This window comes from Pygoscelis adeliae, unplaced genomic scaffold (genome assembly GCF_000699105.1).
Source record: "Pygoscelis adeliae isolate BGI_AS28 unplaced genomic scaffold, ASM69910v1 Scaffold449, whole genome shotgun sequence".
Taxonomy (NCBI): domain Eukaryota; kingdom Metazoa; phylum Chordata; class Aves; order Sphenisciformes; family Spheniscidae; genus Pygoscelis; species Pygoscelis adeliae.
The window spans coordinates 509,445-529,222 of NW_008825574.1; the positions used below are offsets into that span (position 1 = coordinate 509,445).

The following is a 19,778-nucleotide window of genomic DNA, read 5'->3' on the forward strand; positions in this document are numbered from 1 at the left end:
AGTAATGAATCACTAGGTTATATTCAGATTCTGCAGATTCATTTTCCAGCCACAGAAAAACACCACTTGCCAGGCTTAGAATAGCAACACTGATCTAAAGGACAACAGTGCTGCAATTTTTTTTAAAAATGTATACCATAAAAGAACAGGTTAAGTGATAAGAGAAGGCATTTCAATTCTACATTCTACGACAGCTTCAGTGAATATTAGTGACACAGTTGTTAGGAAGGTGGAGAAGATGAGCTGTCAAGTTTTGTGACTTAACTTATGTTTCAGACAGTTTCATTAAACACACCAACTTTTTTTTTTTTATGGACACCTTTTATGTATTTGCCATTGGTCAGATGAAGGGACCATCTGGCAGCACAGGACTAGATGGGACGTATATAAAAGAGCAAGAAAAGATCAAAAGGACCAGGTCTGTCTGGCTCAGCTCCACTCACATCTCAATTTACTCCAGCATTGCTTATGACTTGCATAACTGACAAATAACATCTCACTTGTGTTAGGACTAAGTGTTCTAAGAAAAAATGGGAAACTGGCTTCAATCAAGTCTCAATGGGTTACTGTCACTTACTGTCCTTCATTTGCATCAAGTAGCTCAAAATCTTGAACTGGGGAACCTGAATATTAGGGCAGAACCACTGATCCAGGGCTGAATTTTAGTGAGGTGCCATTGTAGTGAGTAGAAAATTGCCTTGGTGCTCAACAGCTTTTGAGATTTCGCTTTGCTGGGCAAAAGCCCTTAGTCAAGTCTGGAGATGAGGGACGTGCATGCTTCTGCTGCCAAAACTGAGGTAAGGAAGACCTGGGTGCAGCCTTCCACAATTGTACAAAAAGGCCTTAGAGCTTTTTCTCCTCATCATAGCTACTAAGGCAAGCTGCAAAGCACATCCCGCTGCAGGCCTGCTTCACAAACACGAAAGCTCTTAGGAGGATTATAAATAACGAAGGCAGGCTGCTGCTACAAACTGCGCAGAATTAGAGGTAACATCCAAAAGATTATATCTGAATACAAAACAGTACAAAGTAATCTGAACACAAGGAATTTGGAAGAAAAAAAAAAAAAAGACCTTCTGAGTCACGGAGGCAAGTTCCCTCCTAGTGCACATCACAAAACCCCTCCTGAAGTTTCATCTTTTATCTAGTCTGACCCTGTGCACTGACCCACCTGGACAAAGAGAGTTTTCCAGATGTGTTCTCAGTTGCCACAGGAATGAGCAAAAACATATGCTTAACCTGCAAGATGGGAGACAGTCCTGAAAGATGGCAACTCAAAGGGCTCACAATATTTATTTAATACTGTGACAGAGAAGGTAAAGCAACTCCAGGGTGCTGCTCAGCCCTGTTTCTACTGGATGAGGATGCATGATTTTGCTGTTGCAAACAACGTATGTTAGATCACAACGTATGTTAGATCACAACTAAATAGACCAGCACTTTTTAGTACAGAAGACACAAACAAGGATGAGTGCAATAAAGAGCTGTTAAATCCAGAGTCCCTTCTAATAATAATAATAATAATAATAATAATAATAATAATCCACTGTCCCTTCTAATTCAAAGACTACAGGGCATCAAATGATATTAGCAACTAACAGGTATTTTTTCACAGGCCACATAGTTAAGCTGGGAAACATCTTGCTATGGGATATTATGCTCACCAGAAGTTAAAGTTCAAAGAATAACTGCATTCTTCTTTCATTAGTTTGACTAAAACCACTCTCTCTAGCTCAAAAATGCCAGAGGTACACATCAGTAGAGGCTAGAGAAGCATGTATTTGGAGGAATCATCGCTATAAGCATGCTCTGTCCTTACACACTTCCCCTGGCATCCAGCACTGGCTCTTAGAAAAGACAGTGGGATAGACTGACCTTCGGTTTGAATCATTGCGGCTGTTTCTTAAGGCAGTAAAATACAGTGTGAATTGCAATGCATGCATTTCCAGAATAGCATGGAGAATTTCAAGATGAGCTACAAAAGCAAGCCAGGAGCTAGAAAATAGGCCATACAACAGGGGCTTACCAAGCTCAAACTGTTCAGCTTGTTGAAGAGAATTTACGGAAGCTTATGTGGAAAAAGGGATCTCAGGGAGACAGGGCAGAGAAGGGGGTTTACAGTCTCAGAAAGAGCCAAATGGCTTGGATTAAAGTTGAGATTATACAGTTTCTACCCTGGAATTACATATTAATTATTGGAATAAACTGACTAGTTAGTGGTGGACTCACAGGTGCTTTGCACTTTTTTTGATGATATAGTATATAATTTCTTGAAGACATCCTTTAATCTAGCTTTCAGAAATATCTGTATGGCTGAAACAAAGGAGATACAAGTGAGAGATGCTAGACATGGACCCTCCTACCACAGAGCCTACGATCAAATTGGAAATGGATACAGAGCCAGGTACGTTGGCTGGTATGTGCTTGAACAGATGCAGTCTGCTCTCCCTGGGTACTCCCTGGAAGGCCTGAAGCAAGAAGAGTCTTATGGGTTTGCCTGCACTAGAAAGTGGTATTAGAGACAGAACATGATCACAAGGAAATGAACTAACTACACAACATGGGCATAACCTTACCATGATTGAACAGTGGGCATAGTTTGCCTCATCAATGCAAAGCCATGCTCCATCAGACAGACAACTCCGCAGATTTCTGCTTTGATCAAATACAAGTCTCTAATAAGGACCAGTCTGAATAGTGGTTTGAATAAGGGGAAGAGACCAGGGGTAGGTTTAACAATTAAGTTGTTTTACAGTGTCGCCACACATTGTTGAACTGCTGGTGCCAATCAGCCCGTAAGTCAATACACTGAAAGTTGTTGAGGTGTTCTGGGACCTGCTAGGATGAGAAGCTTTAGATTAGCTGAGTTGTTAGCATTAAGCTAGGAACCAAGTCAACGACACCTCAGTCAAACTTCAAAAATCAAAACTCAGAATCCTGAGCAAGTCAGCAAACGAGCAAATCCTGCTTTTGAGCCTGACATGTTCCTCATGATTCGGTGCAGGAAATAACCCCATCTGTTGTAAGCAAACACCAGGAGAAAGCACGTGACATTGAAAAAAGTGGCAGCCCGCAGAAAGTGACAGACACCACAACTCGCATTCTGCAAGGCCAAGGTTGCGGGAAAATCAAATCCAGCTATCTGAAATATGGATAAAAGTAACAAAAATAGTACAAGGAGAACCAAAAGACTTTCCCTCTGCCAACCACGACAAATGGCTCAGTAATAACAAAATGTCAGTTGGCACTCGAAGCGCAGTGGATGGCCAGACAGAAAGTGCATTTTTAAATCATTAACACACTGGGAACACACAGATGTGCAGTACAGCTACATCTGTGCATTGTAATTTCTACAGTAGTCACAACTTAATGAATCATCAATTGTGACAAGATCAATGAACCGAACTGAACAACAAACTAAAGCTAGTAAATTCATGCCCAGAGCAAGAGCTAAGGGTTTATTTTATTATTTTTTGTTAGCACTTCTATAATTTTTACTGTCTAATTAGTAAAAACATGAAACATGAATCCTCTAGAATCCTTTTCTCCCCCCCCGCCCTTGCAAGTCCTACCCCAAAAGATAAAGATTTTATTCATGTTTGCTAAATTCAAGTTTAGATACTACTCATCCGATCAGCAATTTCTTCCTCAGGACTATGAGCACATGGCAGGCAGAAGTTATAATGTTAGGACGTGTACTACATGCCAATCAGGTGGACTCTGATTAAGCCTACCACCTCTAGGCAAAACAACTGCTGTTTTTTCCATGAGGCCCACATTATTCCTGCAGGCAAAGCGTCAGCTAAGGTTCTCTGCAATGCCACTTTTTGAAGGGACAAATTCACATCCAAATCAAGCAACCAAATCATTTACTTGTAAAGAACACACACTGAGTTTCCCCCTGGCCTCAACCCATTCAACAACTTCAGTGCTGGGTTTGCTGATGACACATCTACATGCATAATCTAGCTAGGTTTCACGTCAGTGATATTGTTATGGAAAAAAAAGCTGTCCTAATTAACCTCCTGGCAGGAGGCAGAAGACAACACCCAATCTTCTTACAGAGAATGGTCCATGCAGGCAAGGGCACTCCCCGCTGACCTCTTCACTCTTCCAAGTGAACCATTTTGATCTCTACCATATGTAGGCTTTCAGTGGATTGGTACTTGCCGGGGGTTCAGCTGGGCTCTTGTCTCCCTTCCAGACAGGCTCCAAGGGACAGCAAGCTCTCTGCTTTGCCTGGCTTGTTTGTTGCACGTTAAGCATGGAGCTCCATCTGGAAGGCACTTCCTCGAATGTAGCACTGCTGGCATGCTCTACTCTTCCCTGCTGGGACTCAAAGTGAAGGAGATGCAGGCTCACTTTAAAAGGCTCACTCTGTTCCTCCTCCTGCCCTTCTTTATACCGGATATCCTGTCATCTTGGACTACGCATTCCCCAATTCATTACCTTCCCCTGCAACAGCTTTTGTTAATACCACCCTGTGTGCAGTTCATGCATTTTTCATCAATATGTTTATGATTTCTGTTCTCTCTTCAAGGACTTTCTCCGCACTGGGACCAACTGTGGCATTGTATATATATCTATATCTATATATATCTATACCTGCAAAGAGGTATAGAAAAATAAATTCCAGTATTGCCTTGCTTGCAAACAAAGCACCATTTTGGAGCTGTTGTACCAAAAAAGCAAGACTTTGGGTTTTTGAGGTCTCCAACAGGTTAACATTTCCAGTGCCTTTCCAGTGGTCTCAAAGTAGCTAAAAGGTCATAATGACAGTTCTGTTGTGTGTAGGGCTTTGTGTGGCTAGTTTTATTTCAAGCATTCTGCATCCTGTGCAGACAGGCACTCTTATCACAGGGAAATTCCCCCCAGTCCCAGCTGGGAACAGCAACACAACAGTGAACATTCATACACTACAGCTGGATAAAGTTATAGCTCTGATTGCTATTTAGACTTCTCAACTCATACACCAAAAACTTGGAAAGGTTTCATCCAGGCTGGACCCTTGTGATAAAAGGATTGAAGGAACAGAGCACAGGATTAGCATAACAGATGAATACATTGCAGCGTTTTCCCATGGCATCATCCAACCTGCCTCGTCAAGGCGCTAGATGATCTTGGAAAGACAGATCTTATTATACCTCACACCCGCTGGTTTTCCTTAGGATAAAGGATTTGAAAGAGCTATTCTGGAGCTCTGGGCAGAAAGAATCTGAGCAGGTGAGAGTGCCAGAAAGAGTCACTACTTTATTATCCAACTGAAATATCCACAAGAATAAACAGCTGTTAGAAAACTCCATGGGGAAGGTGTTGTTTCACTACTACAAGATTAATACTTCTATAAAGATTCTCTGGGCTTCTAAAACAGCAAGTGGAATGCATGTATTTTAGATCATCTTTATACCAAAAAGTCACTAACAGCTCAAGTAACACATTAACAATGAACGGTCACAATAATTATTTCCTTGCATCCAAAATTAGGGCCAATTATTCCTTTTGCTCATTATCTCGGCACCGCATTTTAATAAGCATCACAAATGTAGAGCCTTCCTGACACCAGACTGTATAAAAACAATAGGAGATCAACAAGAGATCCGTAAGGACAACTAGATGTGGGACTTGTGAATAAGCATGACGCACAGAAACCAGCTGTCAGAATGATCAATATTACAGGTCTTTAATGCAAAGCCAGCTTTGTTTTGTACAGTCAATGTCTCAGACCAAGACCAAAATGTGGCCCATCAGCAGCAATTATGTGATTTTCCTTTTTCTGCAGGAGAAGAAGTTAAAGTACTTATGAAATGTTCTCTTCCACAGGTACGGTAAGTGACACATGAAGTATATTACTCCCTTACATGGACATCCTCTCTTCTGAACAGCTGTTGTTGCTACAGATTTATTAGCATGCGGTGATACTCCAGTGTCACATTTTTCTGGCTTTCATTTTAAAACAGTGACTTCTCCAAGAATGATTTAATTGGGGCTGTGGTTTTTTTTTTTAGTGAGAGGAAAAAGATAAGGCACAGAACATAAGCCCAAGATGACTGTATTAGAAACTTTCTTGCATGCAGAGATTTATGATTTCATCGCTGTAAGCACTGCATTCCCTACGGTCATGGTTATCACATTCTGTTCTCTCCATGCTCCATTTTCCATTTAAGAACTTACTCTCCAGTTCTATTAAGTGGATATATTCTCCTACTTCTGCAGAAGAAGTTATAGAAGATCACTGTGGTGTTATGTCTTCTTAAGTGCCTTCGTAAGTCATGGCATACCAGTAAACGACAACAGGTCACTAAGCTTTGAGCAAAGAGCGCCTCGGTTATGAGCAGATATAGAAGATAATTTTGCCGAAGTAGTTATGGAATCAGAAAGGCTTTTCAGGACACCTTGCTCTTGCCCTTCCCTTTTTCCTTGGAACCAAAGCAGAAAATCCATATGGCATTATCAAGCAGTGTTTCCCATTAATTTCCAATAGCTCAAACAATGAGCTACTAACTCTTTCAGAAGGCTATTCCACAACCTAACAGACTTCAAAGACTCTACAAATACATACCAGCAACTAACTTTATTAGTCAGCAGGAGATAGCAGCAGGACTGACATACAAGCTAGAGAGAGCACATCTGTCAATAACAGGTTGCTACAGACACTCTCAGAATGAGGCATCTTGAAAGAGATTCAGCAATAAGAAAGGTCTTTTGAAACATCTGATGATAAAGATCTATTATTTTAGCTTCTGATGGTCACCAGTAGATGTTAAATCTGACAAGAAATGTGATTTTTTTATTCTGACAAGGTTTACAGTTAGTTACTCAAATTATCTAAAGGAACTAAGTTCTTGTTTGCGTGTTCCAGATGAATTAAATACATTTCCATTAAAGTGCCTTTTACAGTAAGAAACTGATTTAAGTTATAATTGTGGGTTTTCATGTCTTTTTTTTTTCTTCTCTGAAAGACTTCTAGATCCATGTATACACAATTCATTAATAAAAGTATTTTCTTCTGGCTGCCAGTCCTCCAAACTCAATTTATTATCTTAGAGTCACCAGGGCCAGCCTCAGCCTAGTTATTACCAGATAAACATTTTGAGAGCCAGACCAGGGATCACTGACACCTAATCAATTCCACTCTCTTGTTCACTTTTTTTATTAGTAGTGCAACAATGGTCTCTATCAAGAAGTTCCTCAAATATCAGTTTCGAAATGACTGGACGCATTAACAATCTCTGCACAAAAGGCAGGTATTAAATTGACAGCGTTGTGGAGATGCTGTAAATAAAGAGGACAGTCAAAAAATCAAGCAAGAAGAGTCAAATCACCTTAAGTGACAGGGGTAATAGGAACAAACATAAGAAATACTAAAAATTTTTGCTATAAGCCTGGCACATATTGCTTGGAAACAAGAGGAGAGAAGACAAACGCGGGTGCATTAGAGAAATGCAGAGAAGCTATGCTAGCCAGTGACCAACTGAATGAAAAAAGCAACTATGATCCTCGCATACATCTGATGGTGTATCTCCAAAATCCATGGATCCATCAGTGCTTTTGAAAAAGACACTTGCAAGGCTCCTTGTGTGCACATCTCTACTTGGGCGTGTTAAAAAAAAAAGTCCCTGAAATCAAACAGGAACAGGTGCAGAATAGGACCACTGAGACCAGGAGAATCAAAAAGACTGGCAGATCATCTATGAAACTGATGTGGGGATTTTACTGCAAGGGGAGGCTTACTTGGCCACTTTCTGGTACAGATTAGGACATCGGCTAGCACACATCTCAACCTAGACACCCTAATTTTCCCAACAAATGTTTTTACTTCAAGATTTACAACCTCTTACATTATACCTATGTTATTCTTGCCTTTTCTTCCTCTGTAGTATCTAGTCCAAAAAGTTGGTGGGACACACATCTCCTCACACATCTTGGCAGCCTTCACTTTGTTGCTCCACTACCCCGCCCTTTTTAGACTACCACTCTTTTTAGCCTAGGCCTGAGTCAAGGTTTCTGCCCTGGTTTACTGCCTACCAACGCCATCAAAATCCCAGCCCTGTCTAAGCTTTCAGACATTGTTGTGGCCACGAGGGTCGGGGCACAGGGGAATACCAGCCTTTCTGCAGTGACGTTAAAGGCAGAGCTGGTGGTTGCTGCCTCCCAGCTGGGACCGATGATCTGTTCCAACAGAGAGTCAAAACAGATTAGTTTAAACCACAGACGATTTAATCTAACCTGTCTGATTTCAGACTGGAACAGAGACACAGAAGCAGTCATCTGGCCATCCCTAGTCTCAGCTGGGAGATAGCAACCCACAGGGATGCCTCCCCAACAAGACAGAAACCTGCCTGCGTGAGCGCATCTCTGCCAGAGAGTTAAACTAATCTGTTTGTGCCTCATTTACCTACTGGAACAGGCTGAACGTTTTGATAGCAGAGCAGCAGTAGGAGAACAGCCTGACACACTTTCCATGACAATCTCGCAGGAAGCTGTAAGATAGCACAGAGTGAGAAGCAACCTGTCTCTACACCCTGAGCCCAAGAAAAGAGAGAAAATAATGCCCAGGGCTCAATTATCAATTGTCGTAACAGACAGAAGTTACCAGTAGGTTGCCACAAGGCTCTGAAGGAGCATCCATGTTTCTGAATATCTTCACGAGGGATTTGCAAAATGGAGCAAGTAGAAAGGAGACAACTGTTATTTGCAGCAAAAATTCTTAGCTGAACGTGATTTCCAGTATGAAAGTCAGCACTTATAAACTGCTGAATAAACTTGGAATAGATCAATTATGTGAGACAAGGAGCTCTGAGAAGTCTTTTTACAGGATATAACTGTGCACTTACTACTACAACTGCACACTTACAACTTCAAGCTACCTAGTACTTGGCAATACAAACCCTGCCTTAGAGCTTTTGTAGAATTCTGTAGAATATACTTCCTTCTTGTTTGTTTGACACTTAAAGCTCACTTGTTTTTATCTGGGAGGTCGTTCCTGAATCACAGGTGCTGTTTTTGGGTGTTGCAATATCATTGATGCCATTTGCTTGCTGATAAGAATGTGACAACATCCCACCCTGTTTCAGATGTAATCTCATAGGACCTCATTTGAGAGGCAATATGCAGAAACAGCCACTTGCTGTAAAAGAAAAATGTTCTCAAGATTAAGAGGTCAGTACCTTTTCAGACACAAGGTTTTATGGGAGTGCACAGCTCCAAAGGGGTCAGCTTGGCATTAACTATGTGATATTTCATTTAAAACTTTTCAGAGATTGTATTTCTTGCTTCATAAACTTGCGGATGTTAACCTTAGTGCATGGCAGTCTTCTGATGGAACTTGCTATCACGGATACATTATATGGTTATGTGCCGTTAGTTAATCATTTAAACGGAGATAAGAAATGGAAATTATGGCATTTGGGTCTGATACATTCTAAAGATCTGCTGACTCTCCTGTCTGGAGGAGAGACCAACAACACTTAAAACTTCTCTTCACCTGAGAAAATTACTTCTTTGTCTCTCATTCACAGCCATGAAAGTCCTTCTTGTTAAGTATTATAAAAAATAAACTGTAAGAGTAAAAGTAATGTTCTTATTGAATCCAATCTTTGAAAGTAAATAAATAAAATGAAGAGAACCAGGAGTTTCACACCTGGATTGAGATGATAGGTGCTCTATAGATACCAAAAATTAGATAGCTGAAACAGTTCTTCAGATACTGTGGCAGCCCAGGTATTGACAGCATGGGACACAATGGTGATACAAGTAAAACAGTTTCTGTAAATTTTCTTGGTCTAACTGAAAGAGATCACCAATTCTGCTCAATCTCCTCTATGCTATGGGACCAAGAGACCACCTCTTTCCCCTTGAACTTTTAGGATTCTTCTAGTCACTGTTCAGTACCTGAGAAACAACTAGAGTTCTTAGCACGATGACAGGGCTCCTAAATTGACTTACCAGACCAATACTAGGCAACCTGCCATTAAACATGGTTTATACCTTAATAGCATAAGTCCACGTGAGCTGGGATTTACATTCTTCTACATGACAACCTAAACTTCTTAAAGAGGCCACCATGAGTAATTGGCTTAATGTTTCCCTTTTTAACAAGCATGGAACGTGCCATGATCCAACGCAAAGCAAACACACTCAGCCTTCTTCATTTCTCTGTGCATCACTGTATTTTAGGACATTTCCCTAAGCCGTGAAGCACATGGAGGCTCACTGTGCTGCAGCTCTTAGAAATGCTGTCGTTACAACTGCCTGCCTCATACAGAAAGAAAGTACTATTTGGATTGCTTGTGTAGAGAGCAAAGACCGGGAGTAGGACCTCTGCCATCACAGCAGTCATCCTTCCCAGGGAGAGACCAAAGGAAGTTGGAACATTTAATGAACGTGAAACCTGTAGAGGAAAGACCTGTCCTCTCCTGACTAGAGATAGGAAGAGAATACTATCAATCCCAGGAGCAGCAGGGTACAGGGAGCCTTAATTCATTTACACAATCAGAATGAGTGCATGCAAATGGGTTCAAGTTCCCTTCTACAATTGTTTCAATTTTATAACACATTGCTAGAAATTCTTGGCAAAAAGATGCAAAAGCAATGAAGACAAACATGAGCCAGTACAATGATCCGACTGATCCTTTTGTAACTAACCAAACATGAACAAGGATTAAACATAGCTAACTTCTGTTTACTATTCCAATGACAAAAATCACTTTTAGAAGACTGTTTACAAAAAAGACATATTGTTTCAGGCCTTCTGAGATCTAGCTCTCCGCAGAAATCATTTGTAACAGTCAAACGTTTATCATTTACAGCATTTCAAACAGGGTAACTCCAGGAACTGGAATGCAGCTGGCAGATGGTGAAAGAAATTAAGCTCATGACATAGTTCAGTAAACAGCAAATTACAGTAAGGTGGAGGTGCTTCCCACCCCAGGACAACTGCTGCAGTTGGGAACTTTCTAGAGCTCCACTGAAATGCACCAAAACTTCTCCAGCCAGTAAAACTTAACTTGCCAGGCTACCTTGAAACTGAAACCCAGCGTGCAAGCAACCCTTTCCTGGCCCTTCTGTCTGTCCTCTTTACCAGGAGCTGCTCTCCTGTGGAGCCCGGCAGTGCTCTCCAGGCAGATAACTACACACCACAGGATTAGGAGTCTGGGATAGGGGCACAGGGGATTTGCATAGATCTGTGCTGGAAATGGAAATTGGAGATGGTATTTTCATTTAACCTGAAAACAAAGGGAAATGAAACTCTGAATATATTCAGTGTCACTTGGATATGACTGTATGCTCTGGGTTACAGGGGAGTGAAAAAAGACTGCTTGCAGAGCATTAAAGGACCAGTTACAAGTAAATAGTTTCGCAATTCTGGAAATCAAAACCTGATTGTAGCTGAACGTCCAAGTTGGAAAGTCCTGGGAGAAGGGACTGATAATATACTTTGTGTTTAGCCCCCTTCCTTTTTTACACTGCTTTTCCCTATCTTCCTATTGGGTGGAGACTGCTGGAAACCACAGACTGAAGGTATACTTCGGTGTACAGGCAGCTAGAGGTAAACGCTGTTACCGTCACCTTTCCTAACACAGCCACAATGATGAACATACAAGGAGTCTTGTGGAAGGACACCATGTAGACACTCCTGCAATCAGCCTGCTGCCACGTTCTTCCACGCTGGCATCCTTCCTACTCACATTTCATATAATCTCCCTATTTAAAAAGCTCTGTAATTCTCAACATTACCACTGAATAACACATTTATTAATTTGGTAGTGCCACTAACTGTCCCCGAGGCTTTTCTTGGGAATGTGTGTCAGCTTATTGATTCCAGCCCTCCTCTCCCCGCACTGCTTTCCTCCTCTGCCAGGCAGGCAGGCATGTACTTCTGTGCTGCTTCAGGTCATAATTGGAAAAAAGATAGAAATGTTCAATGTGACTCATACATAATTCAAGCTTATCAGTTACCCAGGAGAAATGAGAAGAGAAGGTATATGCACGTCTATTTCTCCTACTATCAACAGGAGAAATAATTTCCAGTTACACTAAGTATACGTAGTTTGGTCACAACAGGATTTGCAGTTAGAAGGGAAAAATAAGCAACATGGGAGCAGAGAATGAAACGCGAGTAGGGAACCGAATTGTTAAGAGATTCGCTTATGTGAGAATTCCCAGTTCCTCCAGAAGACTGGACTCATGCTTCTCTCTTAATATTCAGAATGGAGTAAGTTGGCAATTAGAAAGGATTATCTGCCTCTGATGTGTAAAACATCACAGAAATCTAAATAAAATAAAGCTCCAGATTAGTTAGCTACAAAGACATCTAATAACAGCCTGCTAAACCCTGACTATGACTGTTGGATTTAATGTTAAGGCCTATGTTCTAAAGAGCAAATTGTGAAGAAGCATTAAAACTTCTTGTTATAAAGGATTTTTAATGTAAAAATCAGTATGTGCTGTGTATTTAGCAGCATGTAACCATGAGGACGTCTATGATAGAGCTTTGTCATGCACCAGGGACGACCGCATTAGTCAAATTCTTGAAAGGAAGTGCAGAACGTCTGCATCATTCAAACTGCCACCTGAGAGCAATTACAGAAATTATTTTAACATCAGAAGCAGAGGGAAAATCCAATCCTAGTTGACAGTCTTGAGGGTATCAAGGGTTCCACGTGAAATGTGTCATTTTCAAATACCTCTACAAAATTCATGTTAGGAAAGCAATGGCATAACAGAGAGGTGGGGCGCACTTACCACTATTTTTTGAGGCCCTTGAGACTAAACACAACCACAACCAGGGCACTGAGTTGCACTATCCACTTTGCCAACACGTAAGCAAACAAAGGAGTATTAATAATAATAATTTTAAAAAAAAATCATACTCCCAAACTGCAGAAACAGCATAATGTAAGGCAGATAACACAGAGCAATAAGATAGCATGACTGAAAAAAATACAAACCTGTCCATAGAACATCTCGGAAAAAAGAAATATAAACCGTTTTTTCTTAAATACAAATACATCATAACAGAACTCATCTTCTTCGTCAGTTAAGCCAACATAAGAGGCACATGTAGCTATTCATCCTCTGTCATCAAGCTCACAACTCTATATGCACAAGCACATACAAACTGTTATACAGCAAATGTTTCTTAGTTTTGCCCATTACCAGAGTGCCCAGCAAGGGGTCGATACTCTTCATTAGAGAGGAAAACACAGCCCCCCAGCCTGCAGATCGTTTTTGACCTTATGGGATCATGTTAAACTGGCATTACTCTTGATTAAAGGAAGTTTCCAAACAGAAAAGCAGGCCCTGTGCCTGACTGGTACCGACTTTTGCTTCTGTGGCTCTTAAATAGTGTGCATGTATGTCTTTTCCTGTCTCTGGTGTTTCCTAACATTCCCTATTTATGTCGTGGTCTGCAAATTTTACCTCATCAGGAAATCAGCGGGAGCACCACAGAGCTGAGAAACACTGTTGTGCTCCTTTATGCAATGCATGTCTCTGTGGGCCTTTGAACATTTAACACAGAGCAAATAAATTATTAGCGTGTGTGTGCATGTGCATACATATCTAAGATACATAAAGGCAACTGCAACCAAAGGAAACAGAAATGTGCTTGGAACAGTTGGGTATTCAAGTATTTAGTATCGCAAAAATCCAGTTGCGAGAACCATTTAAATGCAGATCTGCAAGTAAACTGCTGAAAGAGCTCCACTGAGCTTTACGCATTCACATACACGGCTGCAAAGGCAAGTAGTAACAAAAAGGATCTGATTTTTTCCCCCAATAATTCTCAAGTCTGTAGCACCTGTTACCCTATTCTTAACAATACTACTACCAAAGAATAAGTGGATCCTTTAGGATGCCCCACCTCCAGAAGGAAGATACACAATCACATCAAGTATTGAATGATTTCTGTGATTCCCATCACCACAGTGTCTGAGCACATTACAATTGTCTAATGTATTCTTTGTCACAGTGCAGAGAGGAAAATATGATTACCTCTATGCTATAAATGATTATATGATTAAAAAAAAAAATATGGTTACCTCTATGCTGTAAGTGGGGATGGGAGAACAAGGGACAATCGATAACTTCTCATGTATGGCTGGCACACTCACCATTGGGATAACCAGTCTCCGCTGGTTCAAAATCATACAACAATAAACACTTTCCAGTCTAGTTTTTTCATTACTCAAAAGTTTCCACATCAATCCATATACACCAAGCAATTTGCCTAGGCCTTTTCCTGCTCGTCTTAATACATACAAGTAAAAAAAAAATCCATTCAGCCAAATGCCCCAGATTTGTAACATCTCAGTACATTTACAAAATCCTATGTATAAACAAATACTACAACACATTGATGTGCTGAAAAAAAAAAACATTTCCTTAAAAGCAGACAGTAACTCTGACAATCTAATATAAAAAAATCATCAGCTGATCACAAGCCTTTTTATATCTAATACACTGTTCTTCCACAAAACATTCCATTTAGAAGAAACAACATAGCAAGCAAAATAAAACCAGCTCATATAGCAGACAAGGATCAAAATCTATTCTTTAACAGGAGAAACAGAATAACAAGTTGTGACTACAGTGAAAAGTAAACCCAGAGAAATTCCACATCAAACTCAAAATCTGAAGAGTAACCTGAAAATCTATTCAAGAATTGCGCCGATTTAATCCAGAAGGTGCAGCAACATAGTTTCTGTCAGATACAATTCTGAGATACCCTGAAGATGGGTATTATATAAAAGTAAAAAGGTAAGAAAAGTATACAAATGTCTCTTTAGCTAGCCCTCCAAGTTAGAAATGACACACCTCAATCAGAAAATACAACTAAAACACTTTAAAAGAAAGTTCAGAATCTGCAATCCTTTCATGATCGTCTCAAAAATATTAGGTTCTATCACTAGGCAAAATTATAGCAAATGATACAGGAAGAACACAGCTTTTCCAAACCAAGCTAAAATATCACTATGTCATTTAAAAGCACCACACCAACATGTAGCTGCCAAAGCCACGTCTTCTGCCATCTAAGACATGAAAAAATTTCCCACTTACCTTCTAACACTGTTAATTTGGCACTCGTGTTTATCTCCCCAACACTATTGGTTGCTGTGCACTCATAGATAGCTTCATCTCGATGAACACGCAGGGGCTGTATCCGCAGAACTGATCCTGATCCATCATCAAACTCAATAACCTTTAACAATGAGAAGAAAGCACTTCTTTACTGATCTCTTCTGCAACAAAAACTGAAAGTCAAACCAGTCCAGGGGTTAAAAACAAAAACCCAAAACAAAACAAGCCCTTTAAGCTATAAAATACCATGCAATTAGTCAAGCGTTCCAAGTCCAGAAATGCAAAAATTTCAGAGTCAAGAACACATTTGTCCTCTGAGCAGGCCAGAACAAATGAAAATCCAATGAGGTTCTTTATGAATCAATTAAGGTTGACAAATTATCAACCTGGTAATAAAGATGTGGATCTGATGATTTAAAACATCTGAGCCATATTTGCACTAATGGTTTTACTAATCACATTGATAGCAATTTAGTGCCAACTTTCACCTTGATGGAAGAGCAGAATGATATACTCCTGTGGGATTACCAGGAAAATAGTAACAAAACTAGAATAAAACCTTGAGCACCTACAGCGCATGCTAACTCCAGCAGAAAGTGAGGGGGTTTAATGTCCTTTAGCATCGGGTACTTTGCAACTCTGGCATAATCAACAATGATGTAATTACAATTCTTTCCCCAGCATAGTAAATTAAGTCCTTAATAAATCATTGCCTTTCCATCCATCCTGCTAGGCGGCAACATGCATTACTCTAACTTCTACAGCGAAGAAAGAGGTATGTGTTAGTTTGCAGCTGGATCAGTATAAGCTATTGCTTAATGGCAAGGCTGTGAAGGCACAGCCTTAGGACACTGTTAATGCCAAACTCATCCTTCTTCTACTACTGAGCACAGCAAAAGTTGGAAATATTAACTCTACTGCAGATGGTGACAGCATGAGGGAAAGGCACAAGCCCCTCCTGTCAGTTGGGAACTGCAGGGGGAGATGAAGAGACTAAGCTATGTTTCGTTCCAGACACATGTACGTCAGCCTAGGACCTGCATTACCCCCATGCAAAACCTTTACCCTATTTTCAAGAGCCCCGTTTAGGAGTGCTTCTCACAGCATAAAGACCAAATGAGCGAAAACAGGAAGGAGAAAAATAATATGCACCACAAGACTCTGAGGTGACAGGAGAAATAGAAAGAAATCAAAAGGTAACCAAGACCACCAAAAATCTGTTATTCCTCACGCTGGAAGGAATAGCCCTTCTGTTCTAAGTAATAGAAACAGCTTGCAAAAACCCCTAATTTGGGGTCAAGTAGCAGCAGACAGGACAGAGAAATGTGAACATCACCATAGTGCATTTTAAGGAATTAAATTTTTTTTTTTGAATACTCAAGTTTAAATTAAATATGAAACTGTGACAAAATGCTAAACTTTCTATAACCTTTACACAGGATAGGGCTACTGCCGAATTTTAAAACAAGACAAAGTCAGATGCAGAGATTAAGTCACTTCAGTGATAAGGATTAAAAAGCTAAGGACTAAAAAGCTAAAAGATGAAACAGCAGAAAAGCTCTTTTGCCCTTACTATCATTTGAACAAACACTGTAGCTCCCTCCCTCTCACATAGAACTACTAAGGACCTGACAGACACTGACCAGAAATGCTGTTCATTTGCTAACGATGGATACCTCTTTTGTGCAATAACTCAGTATGTGTACATCAGATTTGTCTATTAATTTTTTCATTTAAACCGAATTCCAACTTTCCTCCAAATAAAGGCTAGTTTAGTAATGAGGTAAAATCAATAGTTATCTAGCAAAAAAAGAAAGCTACTATTCACTACCTCCTAACACAATAAAAATGCCTCAACTATATATCAAAACTGATGCGAATAAAGGTATGAAATTGCTCGTGTAAATGCATATAATATGGCATAGCCCTCTGGTCAGCCACAATAAGTACCAAATTAACTATAGAGGTTATATGTACTTACAAATTAGAATGTTTAAACAGTTACTATACAACAAAACTTAACCTTTATTAGGGAAAAACAACAATGTAAAACAAGATTAAAATTGATTACTTTAATCAAGGTTTTCTGCTCACATACAAAATCATGATTAAAATTGGTGACTTGAATCAATCCATTCTGGGCAGCAAAGTCATCTTGTGCTCCAGTCAGAAAAGCAAAAACATCAAAGGCAGGATTAGAGGAAAGGCAGCAGAATGGTATAAGGGTCACATTTCCAAGGGCAGTTTTAGAGAAAAGAGCCCAACTCCAAAACAGGAAAGTGGAGAAAAAGGTGGAGAAAGTCAGTGAAAATGTATTTGCTTTTTAAAAAATGAACCAAATTGGACCCTTTTTCAAAAGCATTTCTGATACTCTCTTCCCTCTTCCTTTCTCTCAGACTTTAGTTCACAGGGAAGTCAATTCACCCTTCAGAATGACTTTGCCATTCCCCTTCCAAGTGCATTTGTAGGAGGGATGGCAGTAGCCACCACTTAGAAAGTGTTTTGGCATCCCACTTCTGAATTTCACTGTGGATAGCAGGACAAGGAGGTGCCTTATCGATTTTCACAGTGCAAACAGAAAATTACTGTTAAATCCAACTCTACTCTGCCACCCAATTTGGTGTAAGCCCCAGTCTCCCATCTGAAGAAGGATGTCCTATGTGTGTGCTTCCAGTATCATGCTCAAAGGACGCCTGCTCTACAGATTGCATTGCTGCAGGGAAGGAAACTTACTTTACTCTAAAGCTCTAGACTCTGTACTGTAGTGATGCAGAGATACCCGGGTTGCAATGATGATTATTGTCTAATTAAGACCTGCAAGCATTAGATTGATTCCCAAATTTTTATTTTTGTTTTTTTTGTCATTACCTCAAACCGCTGAGAACTGACTTTCTTCCCCTTCTTCATCCATGTGATACGAGGTTTGGGCTCTCCTGTTGCCTGACACACAAAAGAGGCCACTCCTCCAGAAATCCCAATCTGATCTTCAGGAGCTTTCATAAACGTTGGCTTGCCTGGAAAAATAACCAAATCACCCCCATGAGGACACAACATCAGATAAGCAAGGAATGTGTCATGTTAATCTAAATTATAAGATAATTGGTGCTCCTACTACAAGTCCACGTTGAATGGCCTCGGCCACACAAATTCAGCGCAGACTGCAACGTGACAAGCAGAGTTTCTGCTTGAGTACCTTTTTTTCCTGAAATTAATAAAGTCCATCTGGCTTGCCTGTAAATGAGGGCAACAGAGGGCTCCCCTCCAGCCCCCCGGGCATTCATTCAGGCATATGACAACTTAGAACTATTTTTACGGTTTATTTTTTTAATAAATGGATTTTTGCAGGTTTAGAACATGGTCATAGCACTGGAAATTACAGAACAGCTGACACACCAAACCTACAAAATGTACCATACACTGACATTAGTTTTCATAGACTCATAGAACGGTTTGGGTTGGAAGGGACCTTAAAGGTCATCTAGTTCCAACCCCCCTGCCATGGGCAAGGATACCTTCCACTAGACCAGGTTGCTCAAAGCAAAGCCCCGTCCAACCTGGCCTTAAACATTTCCAGGAAGGGGGCATCCACAACTTCTCTGGGCAACCTGTTCTAGTGCCTCACCACCCTCATAGTAAAGAATTTCTTCCTCATATCTAATCTAAATCTACCCTCTTTCAGTTTAAAGCCATTACCCCTTGTCCTATCACTACATGCCCTTGTAAAAAGTACCTCTCCAGCTTTCTTGTGGGCTCCTTTCAGTTACTGGAAGGCTGCTATAAGGTCTCCTCACCACCCTCATAGTAAAGAATTTCTTCCTCATATCTAATCTAAATCTACCCTCTTTCAGTTTAAAGCCATTACCCCTTGTCCTATCACTACATGCCCTTGTAAAAAGTACCTCTCCAGCTTTCTTGTGGGCTCCTTTCAGTTACTGGAAGGCTGCTATAAGGTCTTCCTGGAGCCCTCTCTTCTCCAGGCTGAACAACTCCAACTCTCTCAGCCTGTCTTCATAGAAGAGGTGCTCCAGCCCTCTGATCATCTTTGTGGCCCTCCTCTGGACTCGCTCCAACAGGTCAATGTCCTTCTTATGCTGGAGGCCCCAGAGCTGAACACAGTACTCCAGGTAGGGTCTCACAAGAGCGGAGCAGAAGGAGAGAATCACCCTGCTGGTCGCGCTTCTTTTGATGCAGCCCAGGATATGGTTGGCTTTCTGGGCTGCAAGTGCACATTGCTGGCTCACATTGAGCTTCTCATCGACCAACAACCCCAAGTCCTTCTCCTCAGGGCTGCTCTCAATCCATTCTCTTCCCAGCCTGTATTTGTGCTTGGGATTGCCCCGACCCAGGTGCAGGACCTTGCACTTGGCCTTGTTGAATTCGGTTCGCACGGGCCCACCTCTCAAGCCTGTCAAGGTACCTCTGGATGGCATCCCTTACCTCCAGCGTGTCGACCACACCACACAGCTTGGTGTCGTCGGCAAACATGCTGAGGGTGCACTCAATCCCACTGTCTATTTTGCTGACAAAGATGTTAAACAGCACCAGTCCCAATACCAACCCCTGAGGAATGCCACTTGTCACTGGTCTCCACTTGGACATCGAGCCATTGACTGCAACTCTTTAAGTGCAACCATCCAGCCAATTCCTTATCCACCAAGTGGTCCATCTGTCAAATCCATGTCTCTCCAATTTAGAGA

At 40.9% G+C, this 19,778-nt stretch overlaps 1 protein-coding gene across 1 annotated transcript in view; it reads right to left on the bottom strand.

Moving 5' to 3' along the window:
• Window positions 1-19,778, bottom strand: part of PTPRF (protein tyrosine phosphatase, receptor type, F) — a 304,224-nt gene that overhangs the window by 184,098 nt on the left and 100,348 nt on the right. Inside the window, exons 3-4 of the mRNA XM_009332537.1 lie at window positions 17,950-18,095; window positions 15,061-15,202 (exon numbers count right to left, since the gene is read on the bottom strand). Coding sequence (XP_009330812.1) covers window positions 15,061-15,202; window positions 17,950-18,095 — 288 coding nt within the window. The remainder of the gene's footprint in view (window positions 1-15,060; window positions 15,203-17,949; window positions 18,096-19,778) is intronic.